Source organism: Australozyma saopauloensis, chromosome 4 (assembly GCF_035610405.1).
Source record: "Australozyma saopauloensis chromosome 4, complete sequence".
Classification (NCBI taxonomy): domain Eukaryota; kingdom Fungi; phylum Ascomycota; class Pichiomycetes; order Serinales; family Metschnikowiaceae; genus Australozyma; species Australozyma saopauloensis.
Window position 1 is genome coordinate 1,801,320 of NC_086134.1, and position 27,020 is coordinate 1,828,339.

Below are 27,020 nucleotides of genomic sequence, written 5' to 3' on the forward strand. Positions count from 1 at the left end.
ATCTGGATGCAAATTCTACGATGGAATCATTGACCCTTTATAAGTTCCTTCCCTTTTTGGAACCTTTTGCCAATAAAGAAACACTCACCCCGGCTGAAGCATCCCAATTGCAACTCAGAATCGCAGAACTCATTTTGGATAACACGGTAGACATTCCCCTTTTGAAATTTTTTAGCCGATTTTTGACTCCGCAGGGATATGATGAGGCGCTTGAAGAACGCAACATTGAGCATCAATGTGGATACCCAGTGTGCAAAAAACTGCCCCAACACAAGGTCCGGAGGCCGTCTGCGCTGTGTCCAGGTGTCTATGGTGGCGATACATCGACACGGTATCAAATTTATAACAGAAAGCCATCTATGATTCTCCCAAATACCTATTTGTCGCAGTTTTGCTGCAAGGAGCATTATCAAGCGTCGCATTTCTACCGTAACCAGCTCCTGGAAGAAGCAATATTTCTACGTAAAAACATTACGGTCATACCTCCATTTGGGAGCCCTGATCCCTCATGGTATGAGAATGGAATCTCCTGTTTAGAGGAAGTCATAGCCAAGCACAAAGAGATGCGCGAGCAGGGTAAATCCTTGTCCGATGTCATTGCAATGATGAGTGGTTTAGCTGTGCTGGACGCAGCAAACAATTCCGAGCTTCAACAGCTTGTGGGGCTTATTGAAGACTTTGAAATCGTGGATCGTGACTCTGAGCTCAAAGAGGCTGCGGAACTACAAGACCCTTCAATAGCTGCACGGTCTGTTGAGGGCTATGTTACAAGCAATCGCAGCTTTGGCGGTTATGTTGTTTAAATCTAAATCCAGAGGCTATAAAATTACTACAATAGGAAAGGAGATCAATTGAAAGAATAAACTCATTTGAGATTCTTCATTCCTTCTCTATAATGCTATGTTTCTTTTTGAAGGCCTGCCCGATCTTGAAACCCTTGAGACCTACTGCCTCAAGGCAATCACCTAACAGACTTCCCAAATTTTCCCGTAGAGGAAGGCCTGGTCGATTTTTGGTAGGAAGAAGGTCTTGAGCGAGAAGCTCCTGCTCATATGTAGTCTCTGGCGTACGTTTGACGTTGTATATATCCGAATGCATGAACACTTTTTCGTCCTCCTTCATTTGTAAGACATCCAAGTATTTTTGAACGATTGTTGTGTAGTGAGCATTAGCATCTTCTTGGGCTGTGGATCGTTCCAAACGGAGCTGGTCTCTCAAAGTGCGATATTTGGTGTGGAAATAAGATACCTCCTTGTTCAAGGCAGCGGTAGTCTCTATTAAAGGCTCTTGCCAGCTTTTTAATAATTGATCAAGCCTCTTAGTATTGCAGACACCTATTTTTTTTCCACTGGTCTGTTCTTCCAATAAGTATTCCCAGGTCACTTCTTGAAGAGCAAGATTTAAGTAGTATTCCTCGCAAAACATAATTTCGTTCGAAGAGAAACCTCTGCTACCAATGACACCATAACCATCGCCAAACTTTGGTTCACTCACTCCGATAGCATTTTCAAGTGGCAGAAGCCACACAAGCCTTTTTCTGACACTTCTCATCAGGCGTTTTATATCAATTGCCATCATCTTCAAGTAATTTCGAGGCTTTAATGGCTTTCTTAGGTAGAAGGCAGGCATTATTCCAGCATTCGATGCACAGATCTTCACTTTTGCAGGCCCTCTGTTGTTCACTATATCATCAACCTTCCCGAGGAAATGCTTCTCGTTTAAACGGTATTCAACTTCGGGTTCTAGAATTGCCCGAATTATATCACTGTCGTATGCGTCTTTGATAACACTACTTTTGGCAGCTCCGGGTACCATGTATGTTTGGTTAGGTTGATCTAAGAGCAGGAAGGACTCAGGTGTCGACACGTATGGAAGTTTGAACGGGTTTGGGATCTTCTTTTTTTTCTGCAATTCTTTCAAATGCATCTTCATTGTTTCTGACGCATTAATTTGACTCTGCTCGTGTTGTTTCTTGTAGTACTTTGTTCTTGCACTAGATGAGAGGGTGCTAAATGTGACATTGATGTTTCTTTCCTTGGCCTTGATTTGTTCTAACAAACTTGATCGTTTACGTGCGAGTTGACTTGGCATTTCCTTGAGCAAGGCCCGTTCAATCTGGTCCCTATTTTCATGATACTTCTCCCTCCATCTACTTTGTCTTAGTTGAGCTGATCGATATTTTACAAGTAAGTTTATGAGATTATTCCAGGCCGCAGCTTTGTCCAATTTAATATCATCAATGGCCAGAATTAGCTCTGTGCCGAAAGAAAGCTGTTTGTACCCTTTTACCAGGTATAAATCTGTGAGCTCTTTACTGAATTCTTCCTTCGCTAGAAAATGGAGCTCCGGCAATAATAGCTCCTTGTACAGTAAACTATCGGATTTTGCTTTTTCAAGCTCATTTCTTAGGTTTTCAGGAACATCCAGAGCAAACGATATAGTTGGTTGACAGTGTTTTATCTTTCTAAGTCCTCTCACTATATTTCTGTACATAGATCGGAGATTAGGCTTGGGATCTATCGGTAGCATCCTAAGCTGATATTTGGTGAGTTGTCTTGTTGAGTAAAAGTAATTGAAGTCAATCAGTCGTTGTGTAGACTCTAGATGACTATGATCTGCAATAGTAACTGTAGCGATGCCAGCTCAAAATCGAGAAACGAAAGAAAGATGTTTGTGTAAATTGAAATTCAAAAGTCAACTTCTCCCCATATATAACTATGGCCTCTTCCTCCGTAAGCGATTAGAATAAATAAAAGAATGGCGATTTAGACACCCTACTACTCCACAATTCAGATGGAACCAGTATATAGGGAGTGATCTTTTGAATCTGCATGATGATAAGTGAATAGATTTGAGTAAGAAATTGTGTGTTCAATGTGAAATATTGATTCTTTATTTTTTTCTTTCTTGCATTTTCTTAGGATTACTTACCCTTGCTAATACACTGTGTATATTACCATTTACAACTTATCCCCTAATTCTTCTCTTCTAAACAACACAATTGATTCAAAATGGTATGTGAACTACGCTCTTCTGACACATAGTCAATGGCTGCCTCATATCGATTGAAACAATACTAACCACAGCCCCCTAAGGCTGTCCCCCCACCAATTACAACTATACTTAAGTTCAAACGTATGAAAGATACATATGTAGTTCCATTGGCGCTAGACAAGACCACATTGACAAAAGATGCTTTCATCGACAATCTCGTTACTGCTATCAATGCCTCAGGAGGCCTTCGAATTGTGGAAGACGAGGTGCCAAGCGATATCCAACCTGGAACACAGGTCTCTGCTGAAGACATTGTGCTTGCTTTGCCCTCCAACAGGGATGCGCCATATGATAATGAGTGGATAGAGGTTATAGAAGATGAGCCACTCAAGTCCGTTGTCTTCAACGACTATGACATTTTGGGGTTTAAGTATATTGACGACGCGGATTTCCACATTACAAAGCCAGAGTACGTGGAGCAGGAACAATAAGAATTTCGGTTTGGTAAAAGAGAAGCGTAAAGAAACTTGATAGAAAAAGCTATTTCCATGAGGCAAGTACTAGGCCTCTTGCCTTGAAGGACAGTGTGAACCTAGAAGAAATTCTAGGCTTCCCATAATCTATTCTACAAGCACAATCTTTCCAAAATAATATTTAATACAATAAAGAATCCCAATCAGTATTTCTTACCACTTACCTTTCTACGTGTGCCCGAGTGAATACGAACGGCGTTCTTGCCGTTAAAATGACCGGAGCTGATCCGGTTGCCAGATCGTGACCTTGGCAATCGGTTTTGATCGGGTGAAGAAGGAGATGATGTCAAAGTGGTGCTCACCGTACGGGTGGTGGTGGTAGTGGTTTTGGTGATGGACACAGGCAGGTTTGTGCTATTGGTTGAAAGTGAACGTAAGACCTTCCAGTCGCTGGTGTCTCTCTTAGGCAGGCTGTGGCTGATTCGTCCCTGAGATGTATTGATTTCGTGTTCAATGATTGAGTCGTTTCCCTCATTCATGTAATCGGCTTTGCTATTCGCGCCTTCTTCGTCTGAATTATTTAAAATGTCATGCAATACCAGGCTGTCTGATTCCTTGTACTTTCTTGGTTGACCAGGGGATTCTTGAGGAACAACATTCTGGATCTTGGAGGCGAGAGCGCCTGAAATTTTTCTCCGCCTGATTGGTGTAGCGAATGATGTATCATAATGGCTAGCATATGATGAATTTAGTTGAGGCTGGAGCTGCAGCTGCTGTTGCTGAAGTCTTCTTTGCTTTGCCTCCTGTTTCATACGAGCCTTGAAGTCCTCGTAAGAAACCAAGGGGAATAAGCCACCGATGAACATATCTGGTTTGTTGTCAAGACACATTGTGTGTCTCCAGTCACGGAAGTCATTTTGATGCAAGTAGAGCCAATGTTGTTGGGGACCAACAACCATACCAGGCCTGATCATTCTCATATATGCTATGCATTCGTTGGCAGTAAAACCATGTGTGTAGATTAAGTGTGCACCAATGAGACACCCGGTACGACCCAAGCCGGCTTTACAGTGCACGGCGATCTTGCCACCCTTGTTGATGATGCATTCAGCAGCACCAATGAATTTCTGTACGTATTCTAAGGTAGGACAGGTTCCGTCTTCGAAAATCATGTCTATATGATCAATGCTGCGTTTTGTGAATTCGGAGGCATCGTAAAGGTGGGAGTTGAGGCGAACGACTAATTGAACATCATTAGCCATGAAGAAGTTGAGTACCTTCTTGAAAGGCTCGTTAAGGTGGCCGGGTCTACGGGTACTCTGTTGCGGAGAAGCAAAGGCAATGAAGTCCTTGGAGATGATGTTGAGGTCACCTTGGTTTACTCTCTCGTATTGTTCGTACTCCTCTAAATTGAATGTGGTCAAGTCAATCATGCCACGCTCCTTGGCTCTCCACATGGCATAAACAACATCTTGAATAGTAATCTCAAAGTCTGCAGTTGAGTACCCAGCATCACGGAATGGCTGGAATGGAACATCAACTTGAGAAATAGGTTGCAAGACCTGGTGAGGCGCCCACAGCTGCACCAACACCATGTAGCAAGCGAGAAGACAGGCGGCATTGGCTCTCTCTTTGGGTCCTGTGGAGCTGTAGAACACCACGGCTTTTCCCTGGTTGGCGTCTTCGTTCAAGATGTTGTGAAGCACGACGGCAAAACGGTAGAGACTACCAATATGCAATGGACCAAAATCAAGGTGGAAGGCATTGTAAGGAAGCGCGTCTTCGACGGTGAAAAAAACAAAGTCTGCGGTGTCTTCTGGGATTGTATCGTAAGCACCAAGGTAGATACGGTCTATTGTTAGTACAGATACAGAATAAGAACTAGGTTGGGAGAACGTGAAACTTGATTGTGCTAGACAAAGATGGAGCTGAACGATCAATGCTAGAAAGTGTATTCTTGCGAGGGGCATTCACCCCCCTTTGCCGAACTGAAACAGGTATGTATTCGACAGTTGATTCGTTCACAAAAGGCATATCTAAATGAAACGACTTCCGTGGCTTTTGGAAACCACAAGAGAAAACATACTTTTTAAGAACTCAATCATTTGAACTCGGACCATGTCTGCCAATGTTGTTGGCTATGATGAGAGTAGAGATGTTTGTCTGGAGAGTCTTAGAGAAACGTTATGTTTACAAATGTTCCCAATAGGGATATAGGTGCAGTGAGCGTAGTGCGGCTAAAGCGACGTTGTGGGTTGCAATGCTGGTTGCTCTATGTTATTATTTCAAGTCGAAATATGGGGTCCCGTTTAATTTTGCTATCGCTGCATTATCTGCGTTGTTGCTCTTTTGCTGATTCCTGTTCCGTGCCCTGTTTCATAAGTTCTTTCAAGCTAGCAATAGATACTATTGATAAAATAGAATAGATGATGCAAATTTGCGCTTTACAAAGAAATGAAAATTTTAGATATTTTCATGGAGGGTAGAGGGCCACTGTTAATATTTTTTCAAGCTGTTCCAGCGATGGTTCAGTAGAGACAAGATTTTGTCAATTCAAATGATATACCCCAACAATAGACCATAAAAACTTCGGAAGCTCGTTTTATCAAAGACGATTTAGAACGGAACGATTTTCACCTGCTCAATTATTGATGAGTTGCGATTTTGCCCAAGGGAGAAGTTCATTCTGCCTATGCGAGAGATTCGAATAGCCAAAGAGAAGTCTTGGATAACAAACAATGCATTATGACTACAAGCTGTCTGTTCAACAAATTCACTAGTTTTTTATTCTAAATGACCCTCTTTCTGATAATTGGCAGCAAGGAGGGAGGACGCTAAATAGAACCAACTGCCATGTCTCGCTAGAGAAATGAAGCAAAAAATAAAGTCACAAAAGATTTTAAGTAGAGAAGCCTTTCTTATGCTTCGCAAAGTTCTTGTCTCGCGGTAACTTGTTCTTCTAGCTCAAATATCCTTCCATGTGGAACAAACCAAATTAGCATTCGAAAAACTAAACGCTTGATATTTCGGTAATCAATTGAAAAATCGATTTTTCAATAAAATTCAATTCATTTCACCAACTCTAGTTCTCCTTGTATTTGTTAAACCTACCCATCAACACAGTGCTGAATATTCTCACTTATCTACTACAGTTCCTTATCTGCCATGGCTCCTTCTCTATATTCGTTCTCTTCGGAGACCCTAAGTGAGCTCAAAAAATTCCGTTTTTCTAGTGCAAGAGCTACCTCTATGCAAGCGATAATTTGTACGTAGAATTCTCGGATCTTATTCGTTCTTCTCACCGGGTATACTTGTCTCTGAAGAATCAAGTGGACTCAATTCACGAATTTATTACTAATTTTAGATGCAATTGACAAGCATAATCATGCAATCAATAAGGATTCGGAAATCATAAGTTCTTTGGAGGAATTGGCAGAGGAAGTTCCAGACAACAGTGCCAGGTTTATTCTACTCTCGTATCCTATGAAGCTTGATGACGGTAGAATTAAGTCTCCCTTTGTGCTACTTTACTGGAGACCGCCTACTTGCGATGCTGAGAGCAAGATGCTTTACGCTGGGGCTGTAGAATTGATGAGAGAGAAAGCTGGTGTTGCACAGTATGTATCCTAGAGCTTAACAAGCGAAGCCTGGCATTTTCGGGCATGTTTCGAGTGCAAACTGATAAAAATTACATTCACTAACTACAGACTAATTGAGGTGACTGACGAAGAGGACTTTGAGGATCTTCCACTGGAGTTGTCATAGACGACGAATCCAAATGATTCTACTACAGACGGAGACGATCTGCTTCGATTTCTCAGAATTGTTGGAGCAATTAAGAAAATTCAAAATTTATTGTCTCCTGATAAATCATGCTCTGGATAGCCCTTCTCTGGTCGTCTACTAAATACCTAGTGTCACACACGCAAATCAACAAAAGACAATAAAGATGTACCAAATGATTAATCTGTGTGAAACCACATATATAGCTTCTGTATGCGGCACTCTGATACAATGTATATCGGATGCAGTTTAGAATAGAGTATTTTCCAAGTGACCTCAGAGTAGTTTGAGGACTCGACATTTATACTTAATAGTGTTTCATGCGTATTTCAATTAATAATGGGAATCTATATAAATCTTGCTCGATCCCTCTCTAGTCTACAATTTCTCGGCAACTTACTCCGAGTCTGATGAGTCTGAAGTGTTGACATATCCAGGCATGCCATCCTCCTGGGACTTAGCAGGCTCTGGAGTCTCAGCAACAGGTTCAGAGTCGAACTTTATGTGAGAGCCACTTGCGACAGCGGCGCTGTATGGAGCTGATTCGCTCTTTTCGTTGTTCTCGTGAACTGGTTGGGCATCAAGCTCCCTTTCAGGTGAAACCAATGTACCCTCAAGCGAAATCATTTTACCCGATGTGTGAATGCTTCTGATAGTGAAAGGGATCTTGCCCTCCACTTTGAGGCCATTGTGGTCGACCCAGTGGCCGTATGATCTGAAATTACTTCTGCCTGATTCCAGTGGCTCAGTGTTTGAGTCAGTGAACTCGTCTGCCTGATTAGGAACAAACTCCCAGTCCTGTGGAATATATCTGAACCGGATATGTGCGTTGAATGTGTCATGGACCAACAAACCAAGATGAGTGGCTGTCAGCATGTAGATAAACCCCTTAAGGGTATCGCCGATTTGTGGTGTCCAGAGAAGTAAATCAACAGTAATCCACATGAATGCAAATGGAGACAGATCAGAGACAGGAGCTACTATTTGGTTTTCCTCGTTTGTCTCAGACTCACCGGAATTGATCACAATGTTGGAGTATCCCAAGACCACACCTCTAGCTTTAGCGAAATACTTCATCACCAATGGATCCAAGTGTTGTTCTTTGATACCATTGATTGGATTGGCGATATGACAAGGTGCTATGGAAACATACATCGATGTTCTGGCAACCCGAAAACATTCTGAAAGACCCTCCTCGTTGACAGGGTTGGTGCTTTTTGGAGGGACTCTGACCTTGTACAGGTTTTCCGAGATCTCGTTCTCCATGCCGTTTCTTTGAGCCACTGCAGCCATGGTCTATGATGATGAGATGAGATGAAAAATTAGATGAGCACTGGGCTTGCATTATGCATGCCTGTATGTATGTCCACTTAAATCTAAACTGAAGTGTGGAGTATCTGCAGTACCAGGAGACCTGAGTACTCTTTTGCAGCCACTACGGTTATTTGATTTTACTTCTAAAGCTGGAAAATCCCAGTGAGTAAGATGCTGAGAGTGTTTTGTTCGCTGCTGACTCACTTGGATTGAGCTGCTTGCGGAATGAAATGCTCTCCTCCTTCTTGAACAATTGATCCTTTTGCTTAAAGGCCGTGTGAGCTAATGAGGAAAATTGAAAAGATGCAAAATTTCTTAAGATCCGCTTCGAGTGTGAAGTGGGGGCGTCTTCGGACGGGGTCCACTCTGGCACTCCACTGAAGCGAACCTTCTTCATTGACAGAGTCTCTGTAGCTATAGAAAGCGTTGAGAGACTTGACATGTTTGATTCCTGGTTCGAAGAGCTCAAGTCTTCTTGTGACTTCAATTTAATAGCAACACTATTTCGTTTCGTGTTAGCTCTAGTAATTTGTGCCCTTGTAATCGCAACAGGTGGCGCGGCGGGTGTTGTCTGTGGAGAAGACTCAGGGTTGTCTTGTGTAGTCATAGAAGCAGCATGTTCCCCTTCCATATCGACCTCCGTTCTGGGCACTAGTCGAGAGCCGGCATTCGAAGCTTTTCCATTTGTCTCATCTACTCTGGACTTGGAGGCTGTAGCCGCTGCAGAAGATGAAAGTGATGTGGAGCTAACTGTGACCTGCTTTTTTTGCTCGTTTTGTTTCTTCACATTCGGTATCTCAAGTGGCATCTTAGAGTAGAGCTTTGACGAACGCTTGATGTTCGTGGCAGAGGGGTTGTTAGGATCGAACACAACACTTGTAAGAGACTCTTTCTCTTTTCCAAACAAAGCACCAGACTTGGTGGCTTCTTGCAAATGTTGTTGAAATTTTTGGCTGGCGCTGAGCTTTACTTTGGCCGGGTTCTCTGATTGTTGAACAACCAATGGGCTAGCTCGAAATGTTCTATTCCGCAAATTTGCGATAGTTTGATCTGGCTTATCCTTTCTGTTGCCGTCATCACCTCTTAGAGCCTGGTTTGCGGCACCAAATGAGAGAGGTTGTGACGAAGAGCGAGCTCTGTTTCCGACAATTGAGTTCGCACGCTCGGGTGAAACAGAAGACTTCGGTTTCTCAGGAGGCAAAGAGCTTGTTGAGGAAACTCGATGAAGAGTTAAAGGTTTTTTGAGTCGTTCAGTTGGCGGATTGCGTTCCTTTAATGACGAATTCCGTCTTATTGAGGGTAAATCATCACTTGATGACATTGCTGATGATAGCGACGAAGCAGGAGATCTTGATTGAGTTTCTTCGCTCTTAGTATCCGAGCTTGAGGGAGATGTTATTCGGTTTGTTGGTGCGACTGTTGTCTTAACTTTAGCGGCAGCAACTGGTAATTTGCGCCGCGTCACCATCAAATCTTCTTTTTCCTTCTCTTTTGTTTCCATTTGTTTTTGACGTTTAAGTTCCAATTGGGTTTTCGATGTACGCTTAAGCGCTGCAAGAGTCTTTGAAAGATGATCAATGAACAAGTTGTGCTCTGATCTAAATGCAAGTTCACCAAATAACCAAGATTGTCCAAAGGTGTTAAGTTTCTCATAGAATGCTCCAAGGTACACTAAGAATTGATGAATGAACCCTATGAAATCCAGACAGCTCTTGGAGCTAACCTCGTGTTTGGAGTTGGTTCTCACAAAGCGCGTGATCGTGGCAACGAGTACACCATTCTTCTTTGCTGTGAATCCAAATTCATGCAAATCAGTCAATTGATTCTGAAATATTTGGCCATTGGGGATATATGCTAGAAATTTTTTGTCACTAAGATGCTCGAGGTTCGACTGATAGATTTGGCGAACAAACTTCCGCGAAATGAGGTACAAATCATTAAGACGAATGGCCCAGAAAAGGAGTTTATGCAACGAGTAAGACTTTTGAGGAAGATTTTTGAAAATTGATTGCTGTGACGTCTTTGTGGATAGTTTGACCGCCCTCATCTCTTCTATAGGTGAGCCGAGTTCAGCTAGGATCGCAGAAAAATTGTACACAAGGGAGAACAATGCATTCACATCCATGTCAATCAAGCATGCCTCTGCGTAGTCACCATCTTCCAAGCGCGACAGATCAACGCTCAAGGCCAAAGGGGGTATCGAAAGGAACTCCGATTTGAGAGAAAGATCCATTTCGCATGCAGAGGAAAACAATTGATTTTCAAAGATATGATCTAAGTCTTTAAAATATGGGGCATTATCAATTTCCCGGCTAGCATTGGTGTAGCGTTTCTGATATCCGTCAAGACAGTTTACACACATAGCTCGCAAAGCCTTGAGACACAGCACAGATTTTCCGGCCGGCGGAAGTTCTGTAAGTGCCTTCACAGTATAGTCTTTCCCGTCGTACGGAACATGGGTTACCACGGCCGAGATCGGAACAGCCGAGGCTTTGGGGATCTTGTACGTCTCTAAAGCACCTATTTTAGGAGCAAACCCATTCTCGTTGATGGAAAAAAGGTTTGCCACACAAAAGGATATGTAATGGACTAAAAGTACATGCTTTCCTTGGTTGTCTGGGGTGCTGTATTCTTTGATCACGCGATCTAACGCTTGAATGAACAGACTCAATTTGACTATACTGTATCTGTATTGAATTGCTCTAGCATCCAAAGAATCGATTTGAGTGGGCTCAAAATGTAATATGTCTTGCCTTGTCGGCTCCTTTGCATCTGTAGACATTGAATTGAGTGATTTAGGAGCTCTAACAATGGTTGGAAGTGGGTACTGTGGTTGCCGATAAGAAGGAATACGAGAGAGAGGGAGTATTAGAAGTGCAATTGGGTGATAGAAAACCCAATTGAAGTTGATAATCATTTTTTTATTAGAAATTTCCCAGCTCTTAGTTTATTTTTATTCTATTAATTCCAGATCATTATGGCAGGCCTCTGCCCGTATGTATTGGAAAGATACTATATGAGATGTCCAGTCGGAGGCGAAGATAAATGCGGTCCTTCAAGGTTCTGTAAACAATCTATCGGAAATTTGATTCTTGATAATAATTATCTTGCAAATTTGATGAAACCATTGGTGCTGAATTATCTTTCATTACGGATGGAGATCATATTTCTCCTCTCATTAACTAGGCATCTTCCAAAGTCAATTTGGATAGACGATTGATATTTGAGTCATTTTTCAACATTTGATTTGTTTTTAAGCTTTTTGATGCCGCGCTTTCCCTAGACTCTCGGCTTTGAGGTAGAACCGCCTTGTCGACCTCATCTTGAAGATAAAGAAATAGAGTTTCGTCATCTATTTCTAAGATTGAGCACTGTTGTGTCCCCTGTAGTGCGCACAACCGAATCAAGTATTCTAATAGCAGTAGCTTCTGGGAAGTGGCATCTGGGTCCTTTTGTTTGTGAGAGCTGGAGTCCAGGTCTTCGCTGTCTGAGCAGCATTCATCTTCAAGTGTTTCTCCGAGAGCAAGATATTCAGGTACTCCGTCTTTTAATACTTTGAGCACTAATACAGGCAATCCATCACCCTCTAGACGAAGTAGTTCGCCACTCGCACTGAAGTATTGTTTCTGGATATCAAGCACTGGAAGGAGGCGTGATCTGGGAGTCTCATCATCTTCATGATATCTTCCGTCATCGAAACTTTCTTCGATCGATATAACGTACTGAAACTCGGCATTTGCTTGTCTTATTATCTTGACCGTAGCAAGAGGAAACTCCTCCTTCCAAGATATTGCCTTTGTAGAAAGCTCCGAAGCCGGTCCCTTTGACAATGTCTCTGACTCTTCTTCAATATACTTGAGTCTACTTGGGTTATAGAATACAGAGTAAAAACTAAGAGGAAACTCTGGTCCAACTTGAATTTCTTTAGAGCCATTTCCACGCATGAAAGCAATGTTGGATGCATTGATTCTGTTGGCAGCTTGTAGAAGCCGGCTTGGAGACATCCTAGGCTGCATTATGTTAGCAAAATTAACTCCACAGGTTGTAAGAGAGAGATTTATCAACGGAATCGCCTCATTAATCACAGAGGATAATGTGTCCATTTGGCTCTCCATCACCGCGACCGAATTGCTCTGTTTCAGCAGGGCAAGGTCCTCCTCCAATGCGGCAATTCCTTGATCGAAGAGAGTTAGATGATGTCTCAAATCCTCCACCAACTCCATTGTAACTTCGAGGGCAGAGTTTCCACGCGCAGCAGCGAGCTCGAGAAGATCTAGACATGAGTTCAAAGAGTCAATTCTTCTCTGTAGCGAGTTCTTCTTGTTCACCAAGCGTGTCTTTTCTGTCGCAGGAATACTATCCATCATCTTCGTCATTGTCCTGATAGCATAGCCTGACGCGATCGAAAAGCCCGATCTAATGGCGAAAGTGATTGCTTGGTTAGATGCTTTGGCCAAGATCTCGTCCATTGTGTATGTACTTGATTGTTAATGATTAGATGTGAACGAGTATGGATGAGATACGGCTGCTACGACAATTAAAAAATCGGATGAATAACGAAGAAGAAAATTATAAAAGAGCTTAAAGTTGTTTGGATCGGACAATTCCAGAGTGGCTGCAGCCTTCAGTAAACTATTAGTCAATCACACTTCACTTTTCGGTCTAGTAAGTTCTTGCATAGTTCTGAGTCGTGTGTGAAATTCGAGGGTGTGGTGTGGACCCAATGGAGACTCAGCAATTACTAATTCCACAAAATAGAAGGGCTATATGCCAAAAATAAACACATTCTTTTGATTGATTTTTTAGTTCCATGTTCACAATCAATCTTGTATTATCTCTATGGATGTCTAAGCGTATGGAACTTCGGACTTAGGCCGGTAGACTCTGCAGGAGTATTGATAATCAAATCTAACCTTCTAGAAACAACTACATCATGGGAAAGCCTAAAGTACGTATACGCCTATCGCTCATATCGGGCATTTCATTGCACACATTGCTAACGCTCCTAGTATATTCTATTAGTTCGCCACGGCGAGTCTGAGGGAAACTGTGATAAGAACGTCAATCGCCATACTCCAAATCATAAAGTCTGTCTCACGCCGCAGGGCCACAGCCAAGCTAAGCAGGCCGGTGATGTGCTTAAAGATTTCCTCAGTAATCTAGGAAGTGATCTGGAAGACGATGGTCATGTCAAGCCCAGGTCAGTCTACTTCTACACATCCCCTTATCAACGGGCTAGACAGACATGTGTCGATATCATCGATGGAATTAAGGATCTCCCGGGAGTCGAATACAAGGTAAGTGAAGAAGCCCGTATGCGCGAGCAGGATTTCGGTAACTTCCAAAGTGCGCCAGAAGAGACCGCTAAGATCTGGGAACAGAGAGCACATTACGGCCACTTTTTCTACAGAATTCCACATGGCGAGAGTGCCGCAGATGTGTACGATCGTGTTACTTCTTTCAACGAATCTTTGTACCGGAAGTTTGAGCACGAAGATTTTCCTAATGTACTTGTGTTGGTGACCCACGGGATATGGGCGCGTGTGTTCTTGATGAAATGGTTCCGATGGAGTTATGAGGAGTTCGAATCACTTAGAAACATTCCCCATTGTCAATACTTGGTCATGAAGCGCAACACAGATGGTAGATATCTCCTCAAAACACCATTGAGGAAATGGGATGATCTTCCGGAGCTGGACGTAGAGGAAGAGGTGGACAAGGAGTTCCGCCAAGAGGTGAAATTTAATAGCAAAACGAAAGTCAATCCAGAGGACTTGGATATCGATAGCATATTGCGCGCGCAGAAGGAAGCGATCAAGGAGAACAGGAAGAAGGATAGAGAGTTGAAGCAGGTGTATCTTCAGTCAATGAACAAGTACTTGGAATGCCATCAGTCGCCCAGTCTCTCCAGCGTTGATGATTTTTCGGTGCTAACTACTGGTAACAGCTGAGTCTACGACGCGAAACTACTGAAAATTTACTGTGAGGAGATGCTGAATGACAAATGGTACTACCTTGGGACTATTCTCGCTAATCAAAGCGCCGATCTGAATAGAAACTTAATTGTGTCATATCTAGACAATCTACAATTCATGTGAACATGCCAACATCCTTGTGAGGTCAATATAGGACTGTAATTCTTGTACTGTTTAAATTCATGACTATACGGATTTAATAATGGTAAAGCTACGACTACACGAATTTTATAGTGGTGAAGCTATCAAACGCAATGGTTGCTTGCGAGAGAATGATTAGAACACTAATCGTTTCCGACTTGTGCCGCTTGGCCGGTTAAGCGCATAAGATACGTAACCAACCGGTAGAATGGAATCGAAATAATTTGTCGCAAACCACAAAATAATACATCCACGAATAAACACAACAGACTGAAATCAATTAATACTTCGCATTTTATCTTTTATCATCAAGTCCTGCAATAACTACGTTGGCTACGTTGGACCAACTGCGGTTCCTAATTGGGCCGGGACTTAAGGTAGGTTGTTGGGTGCAAAACCAAGCCCTCCAGAATTTACACCAAAACTCAATGGAAAAACCAGTGCCATAGTCAATCAAATATCACCCCAATATTCCTGTGCACAATCTGTCGAGAGTTTATTTTGAATGCCTTTTTCCGAAAAGCCACCTGTGGCCCCACACAACACATGGCTCGGGCCATTCAGGCCCACACTCTCTTAGTGCATACATATAAAAATGCGATCTGGGAGCATATAAAGCCTGCCTATTTCCCCCATACTTCTGGACGCCAAGTGATTTTTCACCTTACTCAATCTACACACTTAATACAAAATGGCTCGTACTTTCTTCGTCGGTGGTAACTTCAAGATGAACGGCTCCAAGGAGTCTCTTACCCAAATCGTTGACACCTTGAATAAGGCTGATCTCCCAGCCAACGTTGAGGTTGTTATTGCTCCACCAGCTCCATACATTCCTCTTGTTGTTTCTGAGAACACTCAAAAGACCGTTGAGGTTTCTGCTCAAAACGTCTTCGACAAGGCCTCCGGTGCTTACACTGGTGAGATCTCTCCACAACAATTGAAGGACTTGGGTGCTACCTGGACCTTGACTGGTCACTCCGAGAGAAGAACCATCATCAAGGAGTCTGACGAGTTCGTCGCTGACAAGACCAAGTTCGCTTTGGACTCTGGCATCAAGGTTATCTTGTGTATCGGTGAGACCTTGGAGGAGAGAAAGGCCGGTGTCACCATTGAGGTCTGTGCCAGACAATTGGACGCCGTCTCCAAGATTGTCTCCGACTGGACCAACATTGTTGTTGCCTACGAGCCAGTCTGGGCTATTGGTACCGGTTTGGCTGCCACCCCAGAGGATGCTCAAGACACCCACAAGGACATCAGAGCTCACTTGACCAAGACTATTGGTGCCGAGCAAGCTGAGAAGGTTAGAATCTTGTACGGTGGTTCCGTCAACGGCAAGAACGCCCCTGAGTTCAGAGACAAGGCTGATGTCGACGGTTTCTTGGTCGGTGGTGCTTCTTTGAAGCCGGAGTTCATCGACATTATCAGATCCAGATTGTAAATGATCAGTACATAATGACTAAAATATGATAAATGTTTGAATGAAACACTCGTGTATTGCTTATCTGCAAATTATCAATGTGCGGTATAGATGTTCTCAGAGTTCATATTTAACACATGGCGGCTGAATTCAGGGGACCAGCCCTTAAATTCGCCAATGGTCGTTTGAATAGATTCCATTGCCATTGAATATTCATCCTGCTTGCCATTGAGTATGTATTCATCGAGGGGGTAGTCAGTTTCCACAAGTATTTGCAGTTCGTCTAGGGCGTCTAATAATGCTTTGAAATCGCCTAACTTCTCCGGTTTACCATTAACAAACTTTGAAAACGAGAAAGATAACTTCCTGTTTTGCTTCTTGAAATCCTTGATCCATCGTTGTGCCTGATCTAAAGAGCCAGAGTACGAGTGTAAAATAAGGTGAGGGCACTGTTTGGAGTGATCTCTGATTACATCATAAAGCGGACCATGTGCTTTCACGCAATGTAAAGATACAGGTACACGAATGCGTTCTGCTAATTCGAGTTGAACCTTGAAAATTGCCATTTGGTGCTCTATGCGTACCTTGCTTTTCGTGAGTTTTGGCTCTTGTCGATAGTTGGATCCAAAATAGCCAGAATTGGGTACCCTGAACAATTTATCTAAGCCAATTTCTCCAATTCCTAACAATTGGCCCGATTCTTTTAAGCTCGAAGCGAATTTTTCGATTTTCTGAAGGTGCTTATCGACAAGCACTGGCTCTGGCAATACCTCCAACAATTCGGGTGTGAGTTCACTCAAAACAGCAGTGTAATGTTCCTTTTTAGTAATTGTAGTGAATGAAAATAAATGTGAGTACCAAGGATGTATTCCGAGGTATGGAATGACTAGGTTTTGGTGGTCCATGCCCTTTAGAGATAGTAGAAAGTCCAAATCCCAGGGATTTGTCGACATTATGTTATACTTTTGTAAAGCCATTCCTTCAAGGGAATTCATGAGCTTTTGAGCATCCTCATTTTTGGGTTGGCATGATATGTGACAATGACTATCACAGATGACCATACTGGTTGTAGGCGGATCAGAGACCTGGAGAAGGCTTGAGTGAGTAAATATATACTATAGTATGTCTAGGAAACAGAAGGCGATAAATTAAAGGTGCGTTTTAAAATAATAATTGTATTTTGCGGAATAACTTTTCGAAAGAATCTCGACAATGGAGTTGAATTTACAAAATCTCAGTGTTACTATTGAAAAATGTCAAATTGATTAAGCTAAGAAAAAATGGAGTGAACAAAGAAACACAGAATTTTGAAACAGAAAAACAGTTAAAACATCTAAAAATTCAACCTTAAGTACATCTCAGTTTTCCCTGCCTAGAATCTCTTCTCAAATAAGATTGATTGTCGATTTCGTCAAAAGTCAAACATAGCATTGTCTATTTTGATTTACAATATCTGGAAAATGTACGAATTGAGAATATCCTCTCCGTATTCCCACACATATTTACTTCGATTCTGCTGTCTCATGGCAAAAACACTCATTACTCTCTTGCTCAAACCTAATTTTGCGACCCTGTCTAATTAACCATTGCTGGCAGTCAGGCCACCTACGTGTATTTTCAAGAATAGGCTTCTACAGACAATTTCACAATAAAAAGGCATCGATTTATCTGCGAGGATATTGTACTCGAAAAATTCCACCCCTTAAAAAATAATTCTAGACCTTGGCAGGAGATCATATTGTTGCCTTATCTCACCCATGTGCACTGTATATACACATTGCTACTGGAACCAAAACTCAATTATAAATACCCTGTACTTTCCAATTGCCTGATCCTCTTTAGTGACAAACACCAAAATGACTATTATCGTCGGCTCTCTGTACGTACCTATAACCATTGTGATTACTTGTTGCCTCCCTTTGGCTTAGATCATCAATTATCTCACCTGATCTGAAACCCTCGTTCCACAATTCTTCTCTCGTTGAAGTTTACGAGCTGCCACCTTTTTGAACTTGAGCCAACTTTTAATTCATACTTTTCAAATACTAACCTCCATCAGATTCTTGCCATATACGGTCAAGTTTGAAGTGAACGATGCTCATGAGATCTTAGATGAAACTGAATTCAATGGCCTGAGAAAGGACTCTTCCAGCTTGGGTCCGAAGGCACATCCTTCCGGAATAACCAGTGCAATTCTTCCTTCACTCAGTAACATTAATACAGCCATGCATACACCTGCTGCCAACTCGCCTATGGCTTCCAAACGTGAGCCAGAGATGAGTTCTGCGGAGGAGTTCTTTGACAAGTCTCGAAAACTTCCCGACTTGGCTCGCGCATTAGGTGACACGGTCAATGATAAACTTGGACCGCAGCTCATTCAGCCCCGCTCTAAGTTTAGCAATGCGGGTCTCCCTGCCCTGGTTGTGGAGCCCAAGAAGAAGTCCGTTGACGGACTTCCGGGAATGAAAATTAGTCGAACATCTTCTTTCATCAATGCCAATCCCACTGCCCATAGAAGCCCTTTGCTGCGCTCTGCCAGCGAATTTAAGGGCAGAAGTGGTCTTTCTCGTCAGTTTCTGAACTTTAGCTTGGAGAAGCGCGGTAGCACTTCAGCCGTGTTTTTCGATGATGATGATTATTCCGAGCCCTCTTCCACGAAAGCCAGATCGTCTTCCTTAATTCGGGAGCCATTTGATGTCGGCTCGGGAATAATGGACTACGACGAGGGTGAAGATGCTGAGAAGTTGGCTCCTTATGGCGGTTTTTCTAGATCAAACCTCGAGCTGTCAATCTTGAATCGTGACAATGTCTTTAGCCATGCTCCTTGGCAAATTGAAAGAGCAGAAAAAGGCAACGGTTCGTTGGTAAATGCTGTTGATTTGGCATCCGAATGTGGCTCAATTCATAACAGTAGATGGGTTGGTGCAATGTCACTGCCATGTGATGCTGTCCCAACGAATGTTTTGGATGATATATCTGAGAAGTTAAAAGACGAGTATTCATGTGACGCTGTGTTCATTGACGATGAAACGTTTCAAGGTCACTACAATTCTTTCTGCAAGCAGATTCTCTGGCCTACACTTCATTACCAAATCCCTGATGACCCCAAATCTAAAGCTTTTGAGGAGCATCTGTACAACTATTACAAGAAGGTCAACCAAATGGTGGCAGACAAAATCGTGGAGGCATACAAACGTGAAAACAACCATAAGTCTCCTAAAGACCCTCAAAATATGATTTGGATTCATGATTATCACTTGTTTTTGGTTCCTTCCATGGTGAGAGAGCAGTTACCCGAGGCTCAGATTGGTTTCTTTTTGCATGTCTCGTTTCCTTCCTCTGAAGTGTTCCGTTGTCTTGCTCAAAGAGAGAGTCTACTCAAGGGTGTGCTCGGAGCTGATTGCGTCACATTCCAGACTGAAGAGTATGTTCGCCACTTCTTGCAAACAAGCAGTCGACTCTTGCTAGCAGACTTTAACGATTTCGGTATAGTTTTCAATGGAAAATACACCAAAGTCAATACTATACCTGTCGGCATTGATGTTCCTTCTTTACAAAAAATTGTCGACTCTCATGAGGTTCAAGAATGGCAGAAAATGATTCGGGAGCGCTGGCGCAACCAGACGCTTCTTGTCTCTCGTGATAAGTTGGACAAATTAAGGGGAGTGAAGCAAAAATTACTTGCCTACGAGAATTACCTTCATAAGAATCCCTCGAAAGTTGAAAACACGGTCATGATACAGATCTTCATCGGACTGCAAGATGATGATGATTACGAGACCGAGGTCATGGAGATAATCTCTAGAATCAACTCGTTGCCCACAAATATCTACACAGCTCAGCCGGTCGTTGTTTTACGCCACGATATTGATTTTGACCAATACATAGCTTTGCTCACAGAAGCAGACACATTCATTGTGTCATCTATGAGAGAAGGTTTAAATGTGACTTGCCACGAATTTATCGTCGCATCACACGAGAAAAAGGCGCCATTAATCATTTCCGAGTTCACAGGCTCTTCTCATCTCCTTGACTGTGAAGGAAAGGGCGCCTTATTAGTCAATCCATGGGATACGCGCACATTTGGAGACAAAATCGAACGTGCAATGAACATGGAACAAGGAGAGAAGGAGGAACGCTGGAAAAAATGTTTTGAAGTCGTCGAGACTCACAATTCCATTTCATGGGTTAAGAGTTGCATTGAATCCATCAATGAAGCATGGATTTTCAATCAAGAGAAGAGCTCCGTGACGACGAAGCCCTTTACATCAGAGGTGTTTTCGAAGTTTATGGATACAACCGACGACAAGCGTCTTTTTGTCATTAATGTGGATGATCCGAGCCTCAATTTTGATAGACAAGGAGGAAAAACTGCTTTGAGTCTTTCACGAGTGGGTATTATTTTGAACACACTCACTAGCAATCCAAAGAACATTGTTCTTTTCGCCAGTATTATGAGCCGTGATGAAATGGAGTTGCTGTTTAATAACGTCGGAAAAGCAGGTCTTATTGCCGAGTTTGGTGGCTATATCAAACTTCCCGGAAAGTCGCATTGGATTTCTGTTTTCGATGACCATCAAATCGGAGTGTGGACACCACAGGTTGCACAGGTTTTTAGAGCAAAGGCTGAAAGATTGCCAGGTTCGAAAACAATTGTCAGTGACTGTACGGTGCGTCTTGTTGCAAACACGGCTTTGGTTCACGACCCAAAAAGATCCGCAGATGTCATGGGTGAATGTATTCAATATGTGAACGATGCATTTGGAGAGAGCGAGGAATTGCATGCTACAATTGTGGATGGTTCGGTTGTTGTCCAACAAAAGAACTTGTCTATTAGAGCTATTCACTTCCTCATTTCTTACTACAGTTCTGATATCAGTGGTGATGTATTGACACAACTGTTCAACATCAAACGTGTTGAGTCAATGTCAGGTACAATGTTCCGCAATGCCATTGTTGATTCGCCAACAGCCCCTCTGCCACACGGAATTGATCACTTGAGTCATCTCTTCTATTCTGGAGGTATGAACCCAATTGATGAAGGTATTTATGACATCGCTCACACCTTGAAGAAAGATAAGTTTGTGGCCAACACCCTCACCGTTGCCGTGAACAATGACAATTCACAGAATGTGTCATCTGCTGACTACAGTTGTATGGGACAAAATGAATTGTTTGGAATTCTCGGACAAGCATGCAAAGATTTTGCAGAATCCTAAGTCAACAATACATAAATAATTGCATTCAATATCATAAAAATCTATTATATTGCACTCTTAACCAAGTAAAGGGCCAGGACATTCGCGGTGAATAATTTTTGGAAGTTATTGACACGGTATTTAGTTGCTTGAAACATCGAATTAAAATTGATTATCTTTGTAACTCAATTTGGCAAGAGTGTTGAGATCATCAAGTGCGGCCATGAAGTCGTCTTTCTGGTCAGGAGTTATTTCACCTATACGCTTCCAGTAGTAGTTGAGAAACTCTTCTTCTGTGACGAAGCTGGAACCTGAAGGACGGCTGACGACCCAAAGCGACTCCCTAGACCTTTTCTGGGACTCTCTTTCATCTTCCATCCTAGCTACGATTTGCTTCTTGGTAAACAACTGATCGTTGTTTTTCTTATGGAGCTCTGCAGTTCTAGGATTACGAATGGCAAACATGTCATCTTCTGTTAAGACACCGTCTCTGGGAGGCAGATTCTTTAAGAGCCGGAGTCTCTCGTAATGACTCTCTTTTCTTTTATGCAATAGAATTTCCCAGGCTTGTATGACTGGATCCTTCGACTCCAAAGAGATGTTTTCGAAGCTCACCTGCGGAAATGGGATATTGAGAGCGACGTTTTCTATGTCCTCAGCGGAAAGAATGGAATTGAGATCTTTATACTGACGATTAAGATCGGAGTAGTTGACATTAAGAGTCTCGGAAATATTCTTTAGATTTGTGTAGATGCAATGGAGGTTGACGTTGTTAGTCTGTGGAAGAAGCTTCTCCATCATTTTCGGGAGTGCTGTCTTGAGATTATGAACATATGGGTAGTTGTATGCTGAGTTGACCTGTTGAGAAATGAAAAACGACTCACGGATAAGGACGTCTATGAATTGAAAAATCGTTGTTTTTGTATTGAGCTCCACAGACACATCGTCGAGGATGTCTATAATGGAATAGTAAAGATAATCCTCGCTACTGCAATTTCGGAGAGCGAAATGGACTGCTTTGAGTACAACCGGCGACTGTGGAAGGAGTGTGCGAAGGATTTGCCGAAACTGCGAGCTGGTCTCGAATGAGTCCATGGTGTGTTTTGGTGATGTGGTTTGAGTGGAAGTTGTGGGGTGAATACACTGAGGTGTGATGAGATGTGTGGAAGATAATTATGGGTGTCGTCGAAATCTCGAAAAAGAAAAAGAAGTCAAAGACGATGATTAAATATTCTAGAATAAGTTTTTTTTGAAGATCATACAACCCAAGTGATTCCAGCTCTTTAGAACATGTGTAACTGTGAAGTGTGAGTCGCCCTATAAAGACTGAGACAAAGTAGTCTCTGCTACAGAATAGACAGAATCAGAATTTAAGATCAAGAAATTGAAAGTTGTTACTCATGGGAAAATGTTTTAATTTAACCTTATAGGCAAACAAGCCTATTCTTAACAACCGGCACGGAGAACGTTATCTCCGGGCTAGTGGTAGGAATATAGAAGCAAAATTGCAAATACTCCGGAATGAATTGAAAATCTTGAGCTTTTTGCTCATGATAAATACATAGTGTCTGATTGTCTTTTGGTTTCCTTTCATCTAAAGAATTGGCCAGAATTCCATGACTACAAGTCTCAAGAAAAAAAAATAAAATCAGAGAATTCCAAAGCCAATAAGCTGTCCCGATTCATTCCATATTGTTTTTTATTTAAATCTAGCACCATCAAAAGTTGAATTTTACTATTGCTGAAAAATCATGCACACCCGTGCCTCCCTAGCACGAAAATTTTGAGTGAGAATTCCACAGGGATTATTCTTTATCTACTTCAAAATGGGCAAATCGTCAAAAGGAAAGGGAGGAAAAAACAGAAGAAAGGGAAAGAACGTGAACGGCGGTCAAAAGAGAGAATTGATCCACAAGGAGGAGAGCCAAGAGTATGCTCAAATTACCAAGATGTTAGGTAACGGCAGAATCGAGGCCAGCTGTTTCGATGGCATCAAGAGAATGGGTCACATCAGAGGTAAGTTGAGAAAGAAGGTCTGGATGGGTCAAGGTGACATCATCTTGGTCTGTTTGAGAGACTTCCAAGATGACCAATGTGATGTGGTGCACAAGTACAACTCCGATGAGGCTAGAACCTTGAAGAACATCGGTGAGTTGCCAGAGAGTGCCAAGATCAACGAGACCGACACTTTCGGCGCCGACGACGACGAGGATGTCAACTTCGAGTTCGGTGACGATTCCGAAGACGATGAAGATGACGACGAGTTGGATATCGATGACCTTTAAGCTACATGTACCATTAATCAACGAAATAGTGAGCGATTGTAGAACCGGTGTTGAAATCTACGTTTGGCAGAAGGCTAGAATTAGATGCTTCAAGACAAGCTACGGAATACTCAAACAGCCAACCACTACTGTATTTGTGCTACTAGACATAACCATAACCCATAAATTAAACTAAAGCGTAAGAAATATATTACATTTAGACACTCAAAAAAATTAGTTGACCAAAGCAGAGGCAGTGGCAGACTCGTACTTCCAGTTAGGAGGCAAGACAGAGACGGTTCTGTAGTATCTGGCCAATCTGTGGATTCTAGACTCGATCAAAATCAATCTGAACTTAGAGTCCTTGTCCTTTCTGTTTCTCTCCAAGTGCTTTCTGACGGCAACAGCCTTCTTGATCAAGAAGTACAAGTCCTCTGGGATCTCTGGGGCCAAACCGTTAGATTTCAAGATTCTCAAGATCTTGTTACCAGTGACAACCTTGGCTTGGGAAACACCGTGAGCATCTCTCAAGAGAACACCAATTTGAGAAGGAGTCAAACCCTTTCTGGCGTACTTGATGATTTGCTCAACAACCTCACCGGAGGTCAACTTGAACCAAGCTGGAGCGTTTCTAGAGTATGGAAGTGCGGAGGAGGAGATACCCTTTCCCTAATATTGTTAGTAAACTATTGCAAGAGTGCAACTCTTGACAGGCGACACACTTTCGAGGCGAGGCAAAGACGATCTTGATTGTAGAAGTGTGGTACTTGACCAACGCTTCACCCAAATCATTCAAGAGCCCTCTGATCCATTCCTGAGCCATGCAAAAGCAAAACACAGATAAGGGGTTCATGAGGGACTATTATCATCGATGATCAACGCTCGAAGTACGCGTGACTTGCTCATCCTTCCAGGAAAAAACTTCCATGGAGAGGAGCAGGTACGGAAATCCAGAATCACCTGGCTCATCCGTTCGCTCTTCGGCTCTACAATAGTGGAATCGTTCAGCCATCGCAAAGCTTTTTGAATGGCTGGTATCAGATGTCAAGAGCTAAGCTGACACTATTTAAAGTGCCAACTCTTGACAAGACCCAGACCAAAGCGTTTGCACCGATACGACCCAGTTCACTATTTTATAACCAAGTCAAGAAGACAAGTGTTAAAAAATGATCACATACAGAAGAATGCATACGACCCATGATTGATGATTTGTTGTAGGAAACTTGAGATGATGGTGTGGATTGAATGGGAATGCGAGGGTTTATATAGAATTGAAGAAATTTTCAAACCACGAATATACAGGACCATGAGTGTGACTGCTTTTTCATCATTGATGGCCATTCCTGTCTCTTGCACAACTTCATCTCGAGGGAACATACCGAGGGTATTCTGCACAAGTTAAGATGACATGCCGGACACCGAGGTATACACGATTAATTGATAGTGTAGATACTCCGAAATTTGCATTATCATGTTACAATCAATATTTGATTAATTACAGTAATTACATTTTGGCCTAAATTTTGTGTGATGCTTGCGTAGGTTCTTTTCAGAAATTGGGATGCCTTTATTTGAAGCACCCTGTTTCATCGTTTACATGAAGACGTGCAAACTCTCCAACAATCCTTGTGTATATATCTAATTTGTACGAAAGAAGATACCCCCTGTATTGCTTGGCTAAGTTACTCTGTATCACCAGGCTAATACATCGGCTAATAGAATAGCGTAGATTGATCAATTGCAAAAAGACTCAATGACTGGAACTAAGAATCCTTCTTGTCAAAAGAGTATGTGCGTGAGCAATTATTAGACTTCGTGTGCCCTTCATGTAGAAGTGAGATCAAGATTGAGTGTGAGGCATAGCATCATGGAAATTAATTGAACCCTAATTCAATATCATCATTAGGCGGAGCATCCAGGTAGTCTTTAGCCGTTGCTTCTATTAGTATATATATATGTCCTCTATCTCATGTTTTTGTCATCGTTAATCATTTGCCAAATGGCATCCCTTTCATTTTTAGTCGGGGTATTGTATTCTCTCTTATTGCCATAAAGAGCCCGGGTCCACTTCCGGCGCCACAGATAAGGTCTGTAGTTGCGATTAAGAATCACGCTTTTTATGGATGTAGGTGCATTTGACATCATGGTCATCTTCTGCACTCTGTAAAGTTTTTTGAAGTTCCAAATAGTGATAATTATCCCCTGAATGATGGAGAAAACAACAACTAGTCCGAAGCCGAGATTCGACTCTTCGATGTAGTTTTTCAAATTCATTCCGTAGAATGCTGGAGTAAGCGTGGCCACTGTGAAGCCCAAGGTGTAGATCGTGACCTTGAGTTCAAACAACATAAGCGAATTCCGGTTCGCGTCTAAAATAATATTTACAATTTCTTCTGTTGCTTTAATGTCACTAATAAGCGACCCAGCCTGTTGCACCACTTCATCGCAATGTCGATAGTACGTTTCTAAAATCATCTCAGCGTCGGAGTAGTCTGTGTTACCACTAGATGGATCGAACTTTTTTGAACTGGTTAAGTATAAATCGTTAAGGTCCTCGTCATTGTCGAGGAGTTCCTCAAGAACATCACGAATCAAGGTGGCACGTTGATAGAAACTGGTGAGTGTCTTCAGTTTGATAAGAAGCTCCTGCAAGTTTTCTCTCGAAATGTGGTCCTCGAGCTCCGCAAGAATCTTGCCACAGGCAGACATATGAGTTTGCAATTCTGCCTCGAGATAACTCAAAACGCTGATGAGGATACACTCCAAGGCTTTAAACTCAAATGGAAGAGAGCTAGGCGTCTTCAATTTGAGCTCTAGATCGTACATGAACAACCCCAACTTATTTGCAGCTTGCAAGTTGACAGTGTCAAACACTTTCAAATTGTCCTTTTGAATGATGGCCTTGATATGTAGCAAGTTGACTATGATAGCATTATTCTGTCTGACCATAATCGAAGGTGCCACATCGATCGAAGATGAGTCAACCTTGCGCAAATCTCTAGGGTACAACTTGTTGTCATTGAGGAATTGCACTTTGGGATACTTTTTCAGCACAGAGGTGATCTTTCCCAGACTCTCGAATGTCGTACAAGAAACATACAGATCATTAGGAACTGCAGGCTTCACCTGGCGTAGAAGGGCAGCACCATCTATATCGGGGACCGCTAGAAGACCTTTGGGAGATGCTGCTGGCGCTTTGAGCCCTCTGTGGGGTAGTCGGAGGTGAAAGGTATGTCGGTACAGAAGCCGGGGTAGAAATCTGTACATTGAGGAGAATTGGACAGACTTGGCCCTCTGAATTGAAGAATTGAAAAAGTGTCTTTTGTCCGGTGACGGCGGATGTATTGATTCGCGGGGAGATTGGGTGGTGGGTGGGAATTAGTGAAGTGTCTATCAGTTCTTGTGGAGATGTGAGATGGCAATTAAGGCAATACCAGAAAAGGGAAAGCAACAGTGTGGAA

The 27,020-nt window shown here is 42.4% G+C and overlaps 14 protein-coding genes across 14 annotated transcripts; 6 read left to right on the forward strand and 8 right to left on the reverse strand.

The window, feature by feature from the left end:
• Nucleotides 1–20: 20 nt before the first annotated feature.
• PUMCH_003819 (uncharacterized protein) lies at nucleotides 21–803 on the forward strand (the record flags this gene model as incomplete). Its single annotated transcript, XM_063022776.1, has 1 exon — nucleotides 21–803. The coding sequence occupies one exon, from the start codon at nucleotides 21–23 to the stop codon at nucleotides 801–803; it is 783 nt and encodes a 260-aa protein (XP_062878846.1).
• Nucleotides 804–879: 76 nt separating this feature from the next.
• PUMCH_003820 (uncharacterized protein) lies at nucleotides 880–2,529 on the reverse strand (the record flags this gene model as incomplete). The annotated part of the gene is made up of 1 exon (XM_063022777.1): nucleotides 880–2,529. The coding sequence occupies one exon, from the start codon at nucleotides 2,527–2,529 to the stop codon at nucleotides 880–882; it is 1,650 nt and encodes a 549-aa protein (XP_062878847.1).
• A 1,141-nt stretch (nucleotides 2,530–3,670) lies between these two features.
• Nucleotides 3,671–5,437, reverse strand: PUMCH_003821 (uncharacterized protein; the record flags this gene model as incomplete). Its single annotated transcript, XM_063022778.1, has 1 exon — nucleotides 3,671–5,437. The coding sequence occupies one exon, from the start codon at nucleotides 5,435–5,437 to the stop codon at nucleotides 3,671–3,673; it is 1,767 nt and encodes a 588-aa protein (XP_062878848.1).
• Nucleotides 5,438–6,950: 1,513 nt separating this feature from the next.
• Nucleotides 6,951–7,097, forward strand: PUMCH_003822 (uncharacterized protein; the record flags this gene model as incomplete). The annotated part of the gene is made up of 1 exon (XM_063022779.1): nucleotides 6,951–7,097. The coding sequence occupies one exon, from the start codon at nucleotides 6,951–6,953 to the stop codon at nucleotides 7,095–7,097; it is 147 nt and encodes a 48-aa protein (XP_062878849.1).
• Nucleotides 7,098–7,646: 549 nt separating this feature from the next.
• PUMCH_003823 (uncharacterized protein) lies at nucleotides 7,647–8,543 on the reverse strand (the record flags this gene model as incomplete). The annotated part of the gene is made up of 1 exon (XM_063022780.1): nucleotides 7,647–8,543. The coding sequence occupies one exon, from the start codon at nucleotides 8,541–8,543 to the stop codon at nucleotides 7,647–7,649; it is 897 nt and encodes a 298-aa protein (XP_062878850.1).
• A 148-nt stretch (nucleotides 8,544–8,691) lies between these two features.
• Nucleotides 8,692–11,481, reverse strand: PUMCH_003824 (uncharacterized protein; the record flags this gene model as incomplete). The annotated part of the gene is made up of 1 exon (XM_063022781.1): nucleotides 8,692–11,481. The coding sequence occupies one exon, from the start codon at nucleotides 11,479–11,481 to the stop codon at nucleotides 8,692–8,694; it is 2,790 nt and encodes a 929-aa protein (XP_062878851.1).
• A 265-nt stretch (nucleotides 11,482–11,746) lies between these two features.
• On the reverse strand, nucleotides 11,747–13,033 carry PUMCH_003825 (uncharacterized protein; the record flags this gene model as incomplete). Its single annotated transcript, XM_063022782.1, has 1 exon — nucleotides 11,747–13,033. One exon carries the CDS (start codon nucleotides 13,031–13,033, stop codon nucleotides 11,747–11,749), a length of 1,287 nt encoding a protein of 428 aa, XP_062878852.1.
• An 846-nt stretch (nucleotides 13,034–13,879) lies between these two features.
• Nucleotides 13,880–14,515, forward strand: PUMCH_003826 (uncharacterized protein; the record flags this gene model as incomplete). Its single annotated transcript, XM_063022783.1, has 1 exon — nucleotides 13,880–14,515. The coding sequence occupies one exon, from the start codon at nucleotides 13,880–13,882 to the stop codon at nucleotides 14,513–14,515; it is 636 nt and encodes a 211-aa protein (XP_062878853.1).
• An 856-nt stretch (nucleotides 14,516–15,371) lies between these two features.
• On the forward strand, nucleotides 15,372–16,118 carry PUMCH_003827 (uncharacterized protein; the record flags this gene model as incomplete). The annotated part of the gene is made up of 1 exon (XM_063022784.1): nucleotides 15,372–16,118. One exon carries the CDS (start codon nucleotides 15,372–15,374, stop codon nucleotides 16,116–16,118), a length of 747 nt encoding a protein of 248 aa, XP_062878854.1.
• A 74-nt stretch (nucleotides 16,119–16,192) lies between these two features.
• On the reverse strand, nucleotides 16,193–17,158 carry PUMCH_003828 (uncharacterized protein; the record flags this gene model as incomplete). The annotated part of the gene is made up of 1 exon (XM_063022785.1): nucleotides 16,193–17,158. The coding sequence occupies one exon, from the start codon at nucleotides 17,156–17,158 to the stop codon at nucleotides 16,193–16,195; it is 966 nt and encodes a 321-aa protein (XP_062878855.1).
• A 1,164-nt stretch (nucleotides 17,159–18,322) lies between these two features.
• On the forward strand, nucleotides 18,323–21,316 carry PUMCH_003829 (uncharacterized protein; the record flags this gene model as incomplete). The annotated part of the gene is made up of 1 exon (XM_063022786.1): nucleotides 18,323–21,316. The coding sequence occupies one exon, from the start codon at nucleotides 18,323–18,325 to the stop codon at nucleotides 21,314–21,316; it is 2,994 nt and encodes a 997-aa protein (XP_062878856.1).
• Nucleotides 21,317–21,457: 141 nt separating this feature from the next.
• Nucleotides 21,458–22,390, reverse strand: PUMCH_003830 (uncharacterized protein; the record flags this gene model as incomplete). The annotated part of the gene is made up of 1 exon (XM_063022787.1): nucleotides 21,458–22,390. One exon carries the CDS (start codon nucleotides 22,388–22,390, stop codon nucleotides 21,458–21,460), a length of 933 nt encoding a protein of 310 aa, XP_062878857.1.
• Nucleotides 22,391–23,121: 731 nt separating this feature from the next.
• Nucleotides 23,122–23,580, forward strand: PUMCH_003831 (uncharacterized protein; the record flags this gene model as incomplete). The annotated part of the gene is made up of 1 exon (XM_063022788.1): nucleotides 23,122–23,580. The coding sequence occupies one exon, from the start codon at nucleotides 23,122–23,124 to the stop codon at nucleotides 23,578–23,580; it is 459 nt and encodes a 152-aa protein (XP_062878858.1).
• A 1,941-nt stretch (nucleotides 23,581–25,521) lies between these two features.
• On the reverse strand, nucleotides 25,522–26,826 carry PUMCH_003832 (uncharacterized protein; the record flags this gene model as incomplete). Its single annotated transcript, XM_063022789.1, has 1 exon — nucleotides 25,522–26,826. One exon carries the CDS (start codon nucleotides 26,824–26,826, stop codon nucleotides 25,522–25,524), a length of 1,305 nt encoding a protein of 434 aa, XP_062878859.1.
• Nucleotides 26,827–27,020: the final 194 nt, after the last annotated feature.